Raw genomic sequence first — 16363 nt, 5'->3', positions numbered from 1 at the left:
CTATCAAATGGTTAGCAACATTTTTATTTAAATTCTTTCTATTCATAACATCATTTTAACATTATTATCAAATCTTTCCAATACTTTTATTATAAATTTCAATATTTTTCGACAATCGCAATCGGTAAGATTGCAAAACTTATAATAACATTACAAAAAGTTTACGCAAAGAAATACGATATGAGAAATATATTTCTCATCATTTTTCTTATTACTAATAAGAAGACCAATCATTATTTTCTATTTACGATTCTAAGTCACTTCGTAACACCTTTTACAAAATTCATACCAACATTTTCAAGTGTATATACGAATATATTTTATATCGAGCTGGGATATTCTTGCAACATTTTCTAAGGAATCATTTCGTTTAGATGAATATGAAACGTGCACATAAATTACGGCTAATGCGTTTCAAATCATTTACTCCATAGATCATTTCGCTTCGTCATTACCTCTTTTCGCATCTTCCATTTCTACAGTCGTCGAACTCATCGTCAATTTAATCCATTCGTTACCCATACACATGTGCATATATATATATATTCATACAGGTATCCATAGATTCACAGGTACTCTATGTATACATACGATACGTATTATTTTCTAACGATTATCCCTTCTGTTATATTTATTTAACAGGAATGTTTTGTTTGCAATTACGCAAAGTGCGATACAATGAAAATAACGAGTACAAATACACGCGAACATGAAGAAAATTGAATAAAAATTCTTACAGGTGGGGTCTAACACACAACTTATCTTTTTAATAAATTTATTATTTATTTATCTATTTATCTATTTATCTATCTATAAGTGTTGTTATCCTCATCCGTTTAGGATTATTATACACAAAGTACAATACAATGAAAATAATGAGTACAAATACACGCGAACATGAAGAAAATTGAATAAAAATTGTTACAAATAGGGTCTAATACACAACTTATTTTTAATAAATTTATTATTTATTTATCTATCTATCTATTTATCTATTTATCTATCTATAAGTGTTGTTATCCTCATCCGTTTAGGATTATTATACGCAAAGTACAATACAATGAAAATAACGAGTACAAATACAAGCGAATATGAAGAAAATTGAATAAAAATTGTTACAAATAGGGTCTAATACACAACTTATTTTTAATAAATTTATTATTTATCTATTTATCTATCTATCTATTTATAAGTGTTGTTATCCTCATCCGTGTAGGATTATTATTCGCTCGTATAAAGTTTTAGCACGATAGTAATGCTTTTAATGCCCGGCGTTAGATCACGTCGCAGAGTTCTTTATTGCTGATCGCGGGGTGTGAAACAAAGGTCTCTCGCATAGACGTATCAAACGACTCATAAGATTATTCAAACGAATCCATACGTCGTTAGAATACAGATCTGAAATAACGAAACTTATCTTATTGTTAGAGTGATACAAACTAAATAATAATTAGATATTATTATCTCCATTTTGTATGTAATATATATAATATAATGTTCTATTAATATGCATTAATTTATTAGAATTATAGAATTATAGAATTAATCTTCCTAACTTGAATATTTTATTTTATTCACGAATAAATATAAACCCAATTCTGTGTTTTTAACACGATAGTCTTAAGAAATCAGCCCCAAAAATAATACAATAAAATCATGAATTTTTAGGTTAGGATTTAATACATTTGATTTTACTAATATTGCACATTTATCATACAAAGTAAATTATCATTTGGAAAGGAAAAAAACCATTTCAACTATTTCTATATTCTATTAATTCTATAATTCTATTAATATGTATTAATAGAGTTTAACCAATCATTTAACCACTTCCATCAACTCATTGATCCTTTCAACCAATCCATATCCTCCATTAAATTTTGTTTAAATTCACTTTATTGTTTAACTTTGTTTTGTTTTGTTTTTCTCTTTATTGTCACTTAATGTATATTTTATTTAATTCTGCATCATTTTTGTAAATATATTTATATAATCCTTTTATTTATTGTTCATATTTCTCTGTATATATTATTTATTTATTTATATTTATTTTTTTATATGTATTTTTATTTATTTATTTATATTTATATTATTTATCAATATTTATTTCTTGTTATGTAACAATGGGTAAACCCCATGAATGCACAAATAAACAAATAAACAAATAAACAAAAATAATATGCGTGTAATTACGGTTATCATGATTAGAATGAAATATATTTCATTTGAGGAAGTTGCAATTTGTGTTCTGCGTTGCTCGAAGAAAATTATTCTGCATTAGCCGTAACTGATTCTTACCTTACGTTTACAATAAATATTTAAATTTGTTGTTTTGTTTTTTTAATCGTCAACGAAATATCGTAGCGAAAAACTATACGTTAATGTCGATTTAATAGAATTTTGGAAATTTAATTGGTTTTTATCTTGTCCAGAAAATAAAATTATTAAACTAGGTGTCATAGGAAGATTGAACGAGTTAAAAAATCTTTTTGAACGTTTCGTCCCTTTCATTGGGACTTCATCAGCTAATTTATGAAAATAAATGTCTTCGAAAGTTTATAAAGACTCGTAAACAAAAAAGATCGAGTTGCTGATGAAGTTCCAATGAAAGAAACGAAACATTCAACAAAATAAAAACAACGTTAAAAAAGATTTTGTAACCCGTCTAATCTTCCTACGACACCTAGTTTAATCATTTCAGAAATGTTTGAAAAGACAATGGGGAGGATGATAATTCTTCTAGGATTATCAAATAAGGAATCAACTGTCTCTGTGATAAAATATAATCCCGTGAATCGGTAAAAAAAAAACATCGATAGGTCGGTATCAAATCTAATGATAATTCTTGCAGGATTATCAAATAAGGAATCAACTGTCTCTGTGATAAAATATAATCCCGTGAATCGGTAAAAAAAAAAAATCAAATCGTATGAAATCTTAGGATCGATCTCTCGGAATAATAATGGAATAAACTTATGTGCGATAGCTCGTGTCAATCTCGTTGTAAAAGAATAAATTCGAGAGAGTCTGTATCATATTTTTCAACAGTAAGAGGAAGAGGCCAAGTGGAACGTAGAATTCGCACGGCCGTGCGAATTCAATGGAAGGTTATGAATATCCGATCTTCTCTGTCGAAGTCTGCGTGTCATATAGCCAAGAAACCGCCTTCTTCTTCTTCTTCTTCTTCTTCTTCTAAGCCGACAACACCACGATGCCTTTGTCTGCCGCTTCATGTAACTAGGTATTCCCTCGGTCACGATGAAAGTGAAAACTTCGCTCTGTTCGTAGATGACCTACTCTTTGCCAAGAATCTGGGTGCCCCATCACACCGTGGCATTACGCGCTCTCGGTCGTCATGTGCGCTGCTCCTACGGAACCACGGTTACAATCATTCTTCTTCCTAACTTTAATATTTTATTTTATTCAAGAATTAATATAAAACACAATTTTCTGTACTGTTAACGAGATAAATATGTACGTTAACGAATATAATATTGCATCTATGGAAAAAATAGATGATTGGTTTTTCCAGTCTCTTGAGAAATTAGCCCCAAAAATAATACAATAAAATCATGAATTTTTAGGTTAGGATTTGATACATTTGATTTTACTAATATTGCACGTTTATCGTATAAAGTAAATTATCATTTGAATGGGACAAAAAAAATAATCATGTCAACTAATTCGCGAACACACGAAATAAATTATATAATATATAATTAATATAATAATATAAAAATATATATAATATAATAATATTTATAAAATAAAATTATATATATATATATATAATACACAATAATTATAAATAAATTATATATAAAGTAATAAAGATAATATGAGTTACGCGTAAAAAGATTTTTTATTCGTTGACAAATTTCAATCCGCGTTTTTTTCGCGAACTGCTGAGAACACACATACATACGTGTACATAATACCTGTACAAAAATATATTGCATTCTATGGAAAACTAGATGATTGGTTTCCAGTCTTAAGAAATCAGCCCTCAAAAATAATACAATAAAATCATGAATTTTCAGGTTAGGATTTGATACATTTGATTTTACTAATATTGCACATTTATCGTACAAAGTAAATTATCATTTGAATAGGAAAAAAATACAATCATGTCAACTAAGTCGCAAACACACGAAATAAATTAGGCAAGTTAATGTGAGTTACGCGTAAAATAATTTTTTATTCGTTGACAAATTTTAATCCGCGTTTTTTTCGCGAACAGCTGAGAACACATACATACGCCATGTTTAAAGGGCACAATGAATATTCTTATGGACTGCTACAAATTTGAAAAATTTGAAAATAATCTGTGAGATGTGTGAATCACTGATCGACTCCTTCTAATACGAGACAGTTTGGTTACATTTGGTCCAGCCGACTTACAACGTCTCTGAGACGAAATTACAAGCCAAGGGATTAATAAAAACAAAAGTTTTAAACCATAACTTATTATTTACTGATTTTTACGTATGTTTCTTACGTGATTTTTATGTGAATTTTTACGTAAAATTCATTCCTCCAATGTCGTTGCAGTTATCAAAATAAAAGTAATGCAAAGTAGACTTCTTCAAATTTGAATCGATCGTGTTGAATTAAAAATGAATCGTGTAAAAAAAGAGAATAAAATTTGTTTCTTCGTAATTCGCGTGTTAAAGGGAAAAATACGTGTAAAACGATGTTTTCATTATGATTTTCATGAATTTTTTTAACGTATTAAAAATTTATGTTATTTATTAATATTATAAGGTCATTTTACACATATATTTGAGAACATATTGCGAAATTTTTGAAAGATTTATCTCGAAAACTAGCGGAGATATCAGCTTTCACGCATTTTAGGTTTCTATCCGACCGAGCAGTTTGCGTACATCTTGGAAGCCACAATTTTTATCAGAAATCAATTGCAAAGAAAAATTACTTTTTTTTTATATGTGTATCTTCTATTTGAACCTCATTTCCCTAGAAAAAATGAAAATTTGTATTTTTTAGAGGGGTGTCAACATAAAGCATGATTTTTTACTATTTTTTCATATATCGTTCATTATAAAAAAATACTTTAAACAAAGATATCGCTTATGATTCAGGTTCAAATAGAGCGTAATTCTATAAAGAAACTATATTCCAAATTTCAAAATGATTGGTTAAAAACTTTGTAAGCTAGAGTGTACGCAAATCCGAAAAAAAGTCGTTTTGAGACAAACGCGTTTGAAAAAAGCTCGACCGTTCCGTATTACATGCCACGCGTTGCGACACTTGAACGACGGGCACTCACTTAATCGTTTATAACTTTTGAACGACTTGGATTTTTGACTTGAAATTTTATGACTATATTTTTAAATAATTTTACAAGCGATTTATAAAAAAAAAAAAAAATTAAATTTTGTCAAGCCTCTACACGTATTTCCCCCCTTAAATTCAAAATCGTGTAAAATAAGTTCGCGTAAAAACAGAATTAGGTGTATTTTTTTTACAAATTTCGACAGTTATTTCCTATCATTTATTTTTTCATTTTTTTTTACTTTTCTTAATGAAACGTTTAATCGGTTATCTGAGGATCTTTAAATCGATCGAGTAATACTACTACTGACAATGAGTAGTAACGAGTCGTGCGATGATTCAGTGCTGTAACACCGATAGCCAGTCGAGCGGGACTCATTATTTCAACCGTAACTCTCCCAAGATGTGTTAAACTACAATCTCGATCATAGTAGCGACGCTTCATTATACGACAGAAGAAGATATAAATGTCTTCAAAGAAAATCTTGAAAAAGATCTTATCTCGTATAATTAACGCTAGATTTACGGACTGAGCCAATTTGACTCATTCAAAATTTGGTTACTATATATATATAAAACTTAAATATTATTTTTTAAAAAAACATATGTCGGTTTTTAATTACGTAAATATTAATTCATCCTCTTTACTCAATCCCCTTCATTCAAACGATGTTTATAACTCATTAAAAAATAATGAACAAACTATCCGTAAATCTAGTTTTAACTGGATAGAAAAAGTTCAACATTTTGTAACCCCCTCTCCTCCCCTACCCCCCACCCCCCACCACCCTTTGCTCTCTATCAAATGATCAACTTTTTTTAAATTTTAATAAAAATAATTAAAATTTATTCATTAATTTGTTTCTTATTTATTATATATTTTTTATTTATTTATATATTATATATATATAATATGTTTGTAATTCTTAATTTTGTGTATATTAATTTTGTATATTAAATTTGTGTATATTTTTTTTATTTATTAATTAATTAATTTTAATAGATTAAAATTTAATTAAAATTTGGATAAAGATAAAGAATCGTAATAACGCAATACGAAATTTATGACACGGTATACTTCACTGCATACCTTCGTTTTTTCCAACGTTACGACAAACCACGGAAATGTTTTGTCAGTTACGTTCTCAAGACAGATCACACTCTCCAGCCAACTTCCAACCGAGACGTGCAATAAATGAGATTTTGCAACGGTTAAGAATGTTAGGATATATGCTAGATAAAATTAACCGAGAGTTTTAGTTCTATATATATATTTATTTATAGTTTTTGTCTTATTATTTTTGTTTATTTCAATAGAATTGTTACAATTGTTTGATTTAATAGACTTGAAAGGAAAGATCGATCTAATTTCATTCAATTATATTTACAACACTTTTATAATTCGTCTAATTCTATAAAAATTTATTAATCTATGCCAAATGATCTAACAATAAGACTGTAAATTAAAATGAGAATTAATTAGATATAAAATTATATAATATTAAAATATTAAATTTTTTTTATAATTAAAATATAAAATTATAATTAAAAAGTATTAAATTATAATTACAATATAAAATTATAATTAAAAAATATAAAATTATAATTAAAATATAAAATTATAATTATAAAATATATAAAATTATAATTAAAATATTAAATTATAATTAAAATATAAAATTGTATATATATTAAAATATAAAATTATATATATTAAAATATAAAAAATTATATATATTAAAATATTAAATTAGAATTAAGTAAAGTAATGATAAAACATTGTAAAAATCTTTGTAAGCTGTGCAATAAAAACCTGATTATATACAATATATATATTAAATTATAATTAAAATATAAAATTATATATATATTAATATATTAAAATTATATAATATTTTAAAAATATTATTTAATTACGTAGAAATAAATTCTTACGCGGAGAGCGAATACGATACGTGTTGCCTCTACCCCGTTCAAAATAAAAATAACATAATTTTTATACGTACGAGTAACCTTTCCTCTCTCAATTACCTTATTAGATAGTTCCTAAATGTTTTTCTATGTTTACTCGATAAACGAAGAATTTTTTTTTGAATTTACTGAACAATATAAACATACCTGATGTTTGCCTCGTTTAACTTTGACCCTCACCTTCACCTCTCTCTCTCTCTCTCTCTCTCTCTTTCTCTCTCTATACACTCAATTAAATAAACATCTTATAAAAGTTACTTTTTTTACCGATGCATATTCTTTCTATTTCTAAAAATAGAAAAATTAAACATTCCTATGTATCCTCCTAAAAAAAGTTTCACTTGAAAATAACACAAATTAAAGTTAAGTCTTGTACATAAATCCGTATTAAAGAATGTCTCTTCTTTACTCGACTTGACCCTCAAAAGTTGAGTAACAAATTCAAGTCTTTGTCCTCCTACGCACCAACTAACACACTGTATATAATACTGTATATATATAATATGTATATACTCTGTAGATACTCACACATATTCGTAAATACTGTCTCTATTTTATGGGCTTCGCGCACGAACGAATAACCCACACAGAAAGAAAGAAAAGGATGATAGTTGCGGTTTACCGAGAAGGACGGGAAACCAACCATCATTTAGATCCATACCAACACTTAAACGATAAACCTATGGTTTACTCGCAATGCGATATAATCCCCGTCACTTTTCATTCTGACGAGGGGTTCGAAGTAGAATCGTAATTTTTTCGTAATTTCATTGACGAAAAAATACGACGAATTCCGTAGCTTCGAGTGATCGTCGAATTTGTTTGACAGTTTTGTTGACAGCATTTGTTTTTATGGTGGTTTTTATATATATTTTTTTATTTTTATTTATTTCTTACTCCGCCACAATAGTTTTTTTTTTTCTTAAAGCATTGATTAACTCACTAGCTTCTCTTTTTTCAATTCAATAATTGTAAGCAAACATTTCTTACTTTACTTTGTACAAAATTATTTTAACTTGAATTAATTTACATCTTTATCCAAAAAATAACAAAACACGACTAATTCTCTTTTCTGTTAATTAATTAAATATTGATTTTCTATCTATCATAGAAACAGAAAATAATATTTGTTCTAATTATAAACATCCAACTTTAATTCGACAAATTAAATTATTTATATTAAAAACCGTATAAAATTGAGAAAAAACTCAAATTATGTTTTTATATAACATGCATGTAAATGGCATATTTAAGTACGAAATTTAGGTTAGTTTCATTTTTAATTGAATCGTTAATCGTATTGTATAAAAAGAAAGAAAAAAAGAAACAAACAAATTCTTCTCTTTTCAATTCAATAATTCTAAGCAAACATTTCTTATTTTACTTTATACAAAATTATTTTAACTTGTGTATTAACTTACATCTTTATCCAAAAAAAAACAAACACGACTAATTCGCTTTGTTGTTAATTAATTAAATATTGATTATCTATCTATCATAGAAACAGAAAATAATATTTGTTCTAATTATAAACATCAAATTTCAATTCAACAAATTAAATAATTTATACTAAAAACCATATAAAATTGAAAAAAAAAAATTCAAATAATGTTTTTATATAACATGCATGTAAATGACGTATTTAAGTAAGAAATTTAGGTTAGTTTCATTTTGAATTGAATCGTTAATCGTATTGTATAAAAAGAAAGAAACAAAGAAACAAACAAATTCTTCTCTTTTCAATTCAATAATTCTAAGCAAACATTTCTTATTTTACTTTATACAAAATTATTTTAACTTGTGTATTAACTTACATCTTTATCTAAAAAAAACAAAACACGACTAATTCTCTTTGCTGTTAATTAATTAAATATTGATTTTCTATCTATCATAGAAACAGAAAATAATATTTGTTCTAATTATGACAAACACGGCAAATTAAATAATTTATACTAGAAAACATAAAAAATTGAAAAAAAAAATTCAAATAATGTTTTTGTATAACATGCATGTAAATGACGGTATTTAAGTAAGAAAATTTCGGTAAGTTTCATTTTGAATTGAATCGTTAATCGTATTGTATAAAAAGAAACAAAGAAATAAACAAACAAATTGACAGAAATGATCATGCATCAGAACACACTTTAATGACACAAGTCACTATAGTGATTGGTAATATCTGTTACACGAGGATCCTCCAGTCGAAAGGTAAAAATTCACCTTGATCCTTTACCGCAATTTCTCAATCGGTGTTAGTAATATTAACTCGATGTGTTTATGTCATTGTTATGTAACTTTTAACGCATATAAATGAAGACAAAATTGATCCTCTCAGGTTGATATCCCCCTTAGTGATAGTAACTAAACATTTCGAGATCACAATGTGCCATAATATCTTGTAACAAGAGTTTTGTATGTAACAAATCGAATGAAATATCTAATTATTCCCATCGCTTATGAAGAAATCAAGGGGAACTCGATTTCGTCATAACGAACAAAGAACGCAACGAACGGGACGTCCGGTAAATTTTTTACGAGATCGCATCTGCTATTAATACACAGTGGGATAATGCCGATTGCATAAATAACATGCAAATTAGTTTCGACACAAACACCTAAGTCCATCTCTTATTCCTTATTAATTTTTAAAAGTACAATCATCCAGATGAAATTTCATTTATCTTAATAGAAACGCGAAAATATTTTTAATTGTAATTTCGAACGAATTGTTTAACACGTTCCGTGTCAAGCCATTTTTGTCTGCCTTGTCGTTCAGGAGGCCATTTGATGTTTAGCGCGTTAAATAAATATGGCTACGTGTACCACCGGTGGTACACGCGGCCTGAAGATCAAGTTTAACGTGTACCACCGGTGATGCACATGGCACGGAACGTGTTAAATAGAAAATATTCAAATATTATAATTAAACTTTGTGTATAATACAAACGATCCTGTATAATATGATGACTCGTTAATGATGAAAATAACACGCGAAACTGGTCTCTTGTGTGATCTTACATTAGTAGCTGTTAATACCTACGGTGTGATTATCGAATCACTATAGACGCATAATCGCGAAGTGAAACAATAGAATGCAATTCCAATCGATTCGACCGATTGTAACCTTTAACGAGTAGAACTTCGATGCGAATAAACGAATTTTGTGATGTGAATTTACGATCGATATATCATAGAAAGAAATTTTCAAAATGGAAAATAATACTTTCGTATAATGCTTCCAATTAGAAGATTATTATCTTTCTCATATTCATTTTTTCCAACGAGTTTATCTTATCTATTACTTTTATTTGTATAATAAAATCTATGATTTTTTTCTTTTTAAATAATACGTATTCGTATTGTCTTTATTTATCCATTACGAAGAATGCTTACTACGATCGATAATTATAACCGCGTACAACGCCTACTAAAACCTGATTGGCATCTCGCAATTTATACTCTCTCCTGATGATGCCAGTGATCACAATTATACATATTATACAGAGTGTTTCAAGATAAATATTCCTTATATTTATTGTCAGATATGAAAGAGAACATTTAACACGTTGATCGCTACACAAATTTGATCTTTCGTTGTATTATAATAATTCTAAATTCTAATAATAAAATAAAATAAAAAATAATATACCATGTGACCCGATTGAAAGAAAAGATGCAATTACAATGGTCAAACTACGATACATTTGAGTACCTTTTTTATTTTTATCTATTCTGTTCTCTTTTTTTGTACCACCGATCGTTTTAGTGTGCGAATCTTTCTGCCAATAGGAAAAATACATATGAATATCAAATTAGAAACAAGAGTTAGGCATTGCTTGCCGGTCCAGCCAATGAAATTTAACTACAAATAAGATTTCAAAAGACAAACTTTGGCACCCCCCCGCGTCACTGTTTCCACTAATAAGAACACACCTTTTACTATAAGCCACGCCTATTTTCTTCCCTTGAACATCCCGCGTACTTTTCTCTCGTTGATATTTGATCTGGTTCTGTTATTTCTATTTAACTGGAAAAAATTGTGGATAAGAAACTTGAAATATATTTTGTTAATTAAAATGAAAAACGAAGGGACGCTTGATTTATTTATTTTTATTAGAAATTAAATCTTTTTCTCTTAGTTTTGTAAAAAACTATTACAATTTTTCTGCTAATCTTATCGCAAATAAAAACTTCTTCTGACGATCCTAATGACACGATATCTTCTTCGATATTAGAAATGGTGGAATCTAATCTATTCAATAGATCGACGTATGCGAAATTAAATTATTAATAATAATTTAATATATTTTCACGGTAGAATAATTCCAAGGAAAAAACCATTCAATATCAATTAGCAGACATATAATTTATTATCTGTCGCAAATAATAAGTAATTATGTTATAAGATACGCTATAGATACGACAAGAATATCGATAAACCGTAAAGTAGAATGTATATTACACGAACGTGTCAGTACGAATATTAGTTTACTATCGTTAGGACAAAACGTTGCGTTCAACGGGAAAACCATGACTAACAGTCTTAAAGAAGCATTTTTTCCTCTATTAATTACGAATTCCATACTCGGATTAATTATTCTTGAATGGCCAATGAGCAAAATAATTACCTACGTTAACATTGTATATGTATTGTGTTTATGGATCGTTTACTTTATCTTAATCAAATATTTAGCGGTCTACGAGAATTTTAATAGATTTTATGAACATGGTCCATCAGTTCTTGTTCTTTATTTCGTTCATTTCACGACAATTGCATCGGTGTTATCTTACCTGTATAACAGCAAAGTACGGTATCTTCTGTAAATTGCAACCCTCTGTAAACGTCATTTAACTTGAAAATCACGCACTTTAAATATATGCATAAATTCTTGTTGGTATTTTTTTGTCTTTTTTTTTAGAATCTCGTAAAATGTTTGAAGAAGATGTCCATTCTCGATGATACTTTGAAAGAGCTTGGTTTTCAAATGGAATATACAAAAATACGGAAATTAATGGTACTCGTCGTTTTTGGATGGCTCATATCATTCATCTTATTGAACATTTGTGACATAACACTATCTTCGGAATACAGTATTATTCAAATTATAATATTATGTATAATTAATCATTCTCTTCATATCAATACAATTCTGGATCTTACATTCACCAATTTTTTATTGTACGTATACAATATAATCAACGAAAATATAATTCAGTTAATTATTTAACATAATATTTAAATGCAGGTATCAAAAAGATAGATTTCGTAAATTAAATGAATATTTAATTCAACGTTGTCAGGTTAAAGATCACTCGAGAAATATGTTTGAAGATCATATGACCAGTACAACATATTGTTCTAATGTAATGAAAACAAATTTGGAGGATTACGACATTTGGATATCAATGTAAAGCAGTGTAAAACTGATTTGTATTAAATATTTACTATGAATTTTTTTTTCAGTTTAATATGATCTATGAGAAGAAAATTAATAAAAAATTGTATTTATTTTTTTTTAAATATTTATCTATGAAATTAATCGTTACTTTCATACACACAGGCATATTCATCTGGAATTAAGTAGGATTTGTAATAATCTGAATACAATATTTGAAATACCGATGTTATTAGAAATGATATCTTTTTTTATTGCCGGAATAGGCTTAATCGGCGAATTGTATACGACACTTACCGATTCAGGTACTTCGGATAATAAGATAGCAAATGTCATTAACATTCTTGTATGGAATTCGTTTTATTTCATCAAATTATTTTCTATTAACTATACATGCGAAATAGTCAAAGTTGAGGTAATTACAAAATATAAAACACTTGATATATATTAAAAAAGAATAAATAAATAGACATAAAATATCTATTCAGTTTAATAAATTATTGATAATAACAGGCAAATAGGACACAAATAATTATTCAAAAAGTAATGGATTATCTTTGTTTAAAGTCACGCGCCGAGGTAAGTTATTCACAATTAAAAATATTTTTCTTTATATCCGGTATTTATCGGGTAAAAATTGAGAAATATTTTTAAACAATTATTGTTACTTATTTTCTCGACATTTTTATTATAATATTTAAATTGTATTATTTTAAGGTTTTTCAATTTATATCCGAAATAAATTATAAACGAGTGAACTTTAACGCATTTGGTTTTTACGAATACGGTTATACTTTTATTCGTCAGGTATTTCTTCCATATTAAATTATTATCAAAATATTCGATTTATGGTTATTAAGAAACTCATGAAATAAATCTTTTCTTTATAGTTTTGTGGAGCTACTACAACATTTTTAATAATTTTACTGCAAGTAGAAACTTCCCCTGACATTTTTAATAACACTACACCAAGTGTCAATCTTAAAATGTAAAAAATAATATAACAAACAATCTGTATTTATCAAGTGTAAAGGAATAAATTTGGCACATTGAAAATAGACACGATTGTATTTGGCTGAATTAATTTGATTTTAAAAATTATATTTCTTACCAAAACATCCGCAATCATTTAGGTATTACGTACTATTTAAATTCATTGATTCTAATTTATGCTTTTTCTCGTAATGTTTTATCTTATTTTCTAAACTTTCTGTAAACATTATTTACATTATATATAAATCGAATTATTTACATTATCATATTAACACATTATGTACATAAAATATTATATAAAATTAAAATTATAAAATATATTAAATAATAATAATATATATATAGTAATATAAATTACTCACCGCAAGTAATTCTTTCCATTAAAGGTTGATAAACTTTTGTATTCGCGCCAAGAAGTAAACAATTATCTTGAAATGTCGTATCTGAACAATTTTGAATATTTTCTAAATCCATTAGCATGTCTTTGATCATCGCCGATCTGTTTAAATGAAAATATTAAATGACGACAATTATATATAAAAGATTTTCTTTTTAATAATAAAGTAAAATATGTGTCACATACTTCACAGCGTTTATTGACCAATCTTTTTGTAAAATTTTGATAACGTTTACAAGATCATTTTCGTCGTAGAACCATTTGATATTTTCATATTCGGAATGATAAAGATTTAAGGGAATTTCACAAGCTAGATTGTATTGAGGTTTGCAAGGATTGCTATTGATATCAAGTAATTTCAAAATAATTTCTGGTTTTTCTTTTTCTTTACCTACTAATAATAATACTCCCATTAAACAACGTATCTGATGCCAAAGGAAAGCGTGACTTGTTATTTTTAATTCGCACATATCGTATCCTATTTAAATAAATATGAAATTAAAAACATTATAAGATCCTTTTAGCACATATTCCCTTATATAATGATTATAATGAAATATTAAATAAATATAATACTGCATACCCGAATTTTGTATACAATCATTTTGTTTTACCGAGACTGTAGCATCAATTATTCTTCTTTCAAAGTTGACTACGCCATTAGCAACATCCATTTTACAAATATTACGAAAATCATGTGATCCTATAGCATATTTAACTGCTTTATTCATAGCGTCGATATTTAATTTTCCTCGAGGAAAAATGTATTTATACGTCCTATTTTTACAATTAAATCTAGCGGAAAAATCACTAGGAACTGGACTCCAAGCTATGCATTTTATATTTTGAGGAAGTAAACGATTTAATATCTTACAATAGGGCAATTCATTTTGTAAATCATTTTGCTTCTCGGGTTCCAATTTGCTGCGTATGTCTAAACTAATAACTTGAGAGAAAGCACTGACACCTTTGTCCGTTCTACCACAACGATGATAATTTGATTTTTCACGAGACTCTATAAAACAACTTTTAATTAAAGCAAAGAATAAATAATCTTCAACAGTATTACTACTTCCCTCTTGACATATAAAACCATCGTAATCCCAGCCTAAGTAGTAAAATTTTAATAAAATATGCCTTTTATGACACCTAAAATCAATTCATTTAATTAAATATTTACAATATTTCTGTTTCATTATATGCAGGATATCCTAGTTTCTTTTTTTTAATTTTACCAACATATTCATATTGTCTTTCTGCGCATGGTATTCCAAAGAACTAATAGTGTCAGTTAAACCAATGGCCAATGAATTTTTATCTATGGGGAACAGCAAGAAAAAAAGTTTATCAAACACAGATTAATACGTGTGAAGAATGAATGCAAAGGATTCATGACGCATTAGTTATAATTAAAGGAAATAAATAAGAAATTAGTAATACAATTAATTCTATTCTCCGTAGAGAGGCTAGTCTTACATTTATAATAATGAACAATATTTTGAAATTTAATTAGAATTTGAAACGACAATTCATTCCTATGCGATATAGAACAGGAAAGCGATCCATTGTCGTTTCATATTGTTCTTATTTTTCCTATAGAATATGTTAGTAAAATTTTGCAGAGAAAAACTAGGACAACTTGCACATGTTAATAAAAGTTAAATAAGAAAAATTAGACATCACATACTTTGTAAAATCAAACTGCTTTTTAGTCTCATTAAAATTTTTCGTTTGCTCCATTTGTTTAGTCTCATTTTTTCTAAGTATCGTTTGGAGTTGTACATTGTAAGCTTCTAATCGTAATATTTTATCAATTAATTCCTAAAATGATAAAAAGTATTTACCATAAGGTATAACAAGCACAATTTTGGGAAATTTCACAAAAAAACAAATTATACCGATTTATCGGAAAGTTCTAATTCTTCTTTAGTAGATAATCTCTTCAATTTTGTTTTCTTCTTAATAACTTTTGCCATAATTACAATTACACATACATATGTCAAACGCTAAAAAGTGAGGTTAAATTGTTCTTCTTTTTAGTATTTATATCAGCAAACTATATCATTTATTTCGAGTACACGAATGAAATTAATTAGAATGACAGCTTTCTATTGTTATAATGATTAGAACTATTTTTATTATATGTAATTTCATACATACTATTACACATTTTATAACAAAAATATAAAAATTACGCAACCACTGCAAATAGTGAATACAATTACTGCACCAGCTACTACAGTGGCTCCCTCTGCCTCCTTCGTAACGAGTAGAAAAAGCGCGTAATTCAAATGCGCGATTGTAGAAGAGA

The 16363-nt window shown here is 27.3% G+C and overlaps 1 protein-coding gene across 2 annotated transcripts; it reads right to left on the bottom strand.

Moving 5' to 3' along the window:
* Positions 1-3187: 3187 nt before the first annotated feature.
* LOC122517769 (tRNA pseudouridine(38/39) synthase) lies at positions 3188-16282 on the bottom strand. Of its 2 annotated transcripts, none has more exons than XM_043636322.1 (6): positions 15951-16282; positions 15740-15873; positions 14636-15201; positions 14239-14530; positions 14018-14154; positions 3188-3368 (listed from the first exon to the last, which is right to left on the bottom strand). In XM_043636322.1, exons 1-6 carry the CDS (start codon positions 16026-16028, stop codon positions 3337-3339), a joined length of 1239 nt encoding a protein of 412 aa, XP_043492257.1. In that variant the 5' UTR covers positions 16029-16282; the 3' UTR covers positions 3188-3336. The 2 variants fall into 2 exon arrangements, with proteins under 2 accessions (XP_043492257.1, XP_043492256.1); XM_043636321.1 differs by lacking the exon at positions 3188-3368 and adding an exon at positions 12292-13872 and having other exon boundaries at positions 15951-16281.
* Positions 16283-16363: the final 81 nt, after the last annotated feature.

Source organism: Polistes fuscatus, unplaced genomic scaffold, assembly GCF_010416935.1.
Source record: "Polistes fuscatus isolate 324 unplaced genomic scaffold, CU_Pfus_HIC Scaffold21, whole genome shotgun sequence".
Classification (NCBI taxonomy): Eukaryota; Metazoa; Arthropoda; class Insecta; order Hymenoptera; family Vespidae; genus Polistes; species Polistes fuscatus.
This window is presented reverse-complemented; position numbering and strand designations above follow the sequence as displayed.

Excerpts from the sequence above, each read along its gene's own strand:
- LOC122517769 (XM_043636321.1), bottom strand. The coding sequence starts at position 16,028 with ATGGCAAAAGTTATTAAGAAGAAAACAAAATTGAAGAGATTATCTACT. Across the intron at positions 15,202-15,739 it reads AAGCAGTTTGATTTTACAAA|GTGTCATAAAAGGCATATTT; the intron begins GTATGTGATGTC and ends AATTGATTTTAG. Across the intron at positions 13,873-14,017 it reads AATGGAAAGAATTACTTGCG|AAAGTTTAGAAAATAAGATA; the intron begins GTGAGTAATTTA and ends TAATGTTTACAG.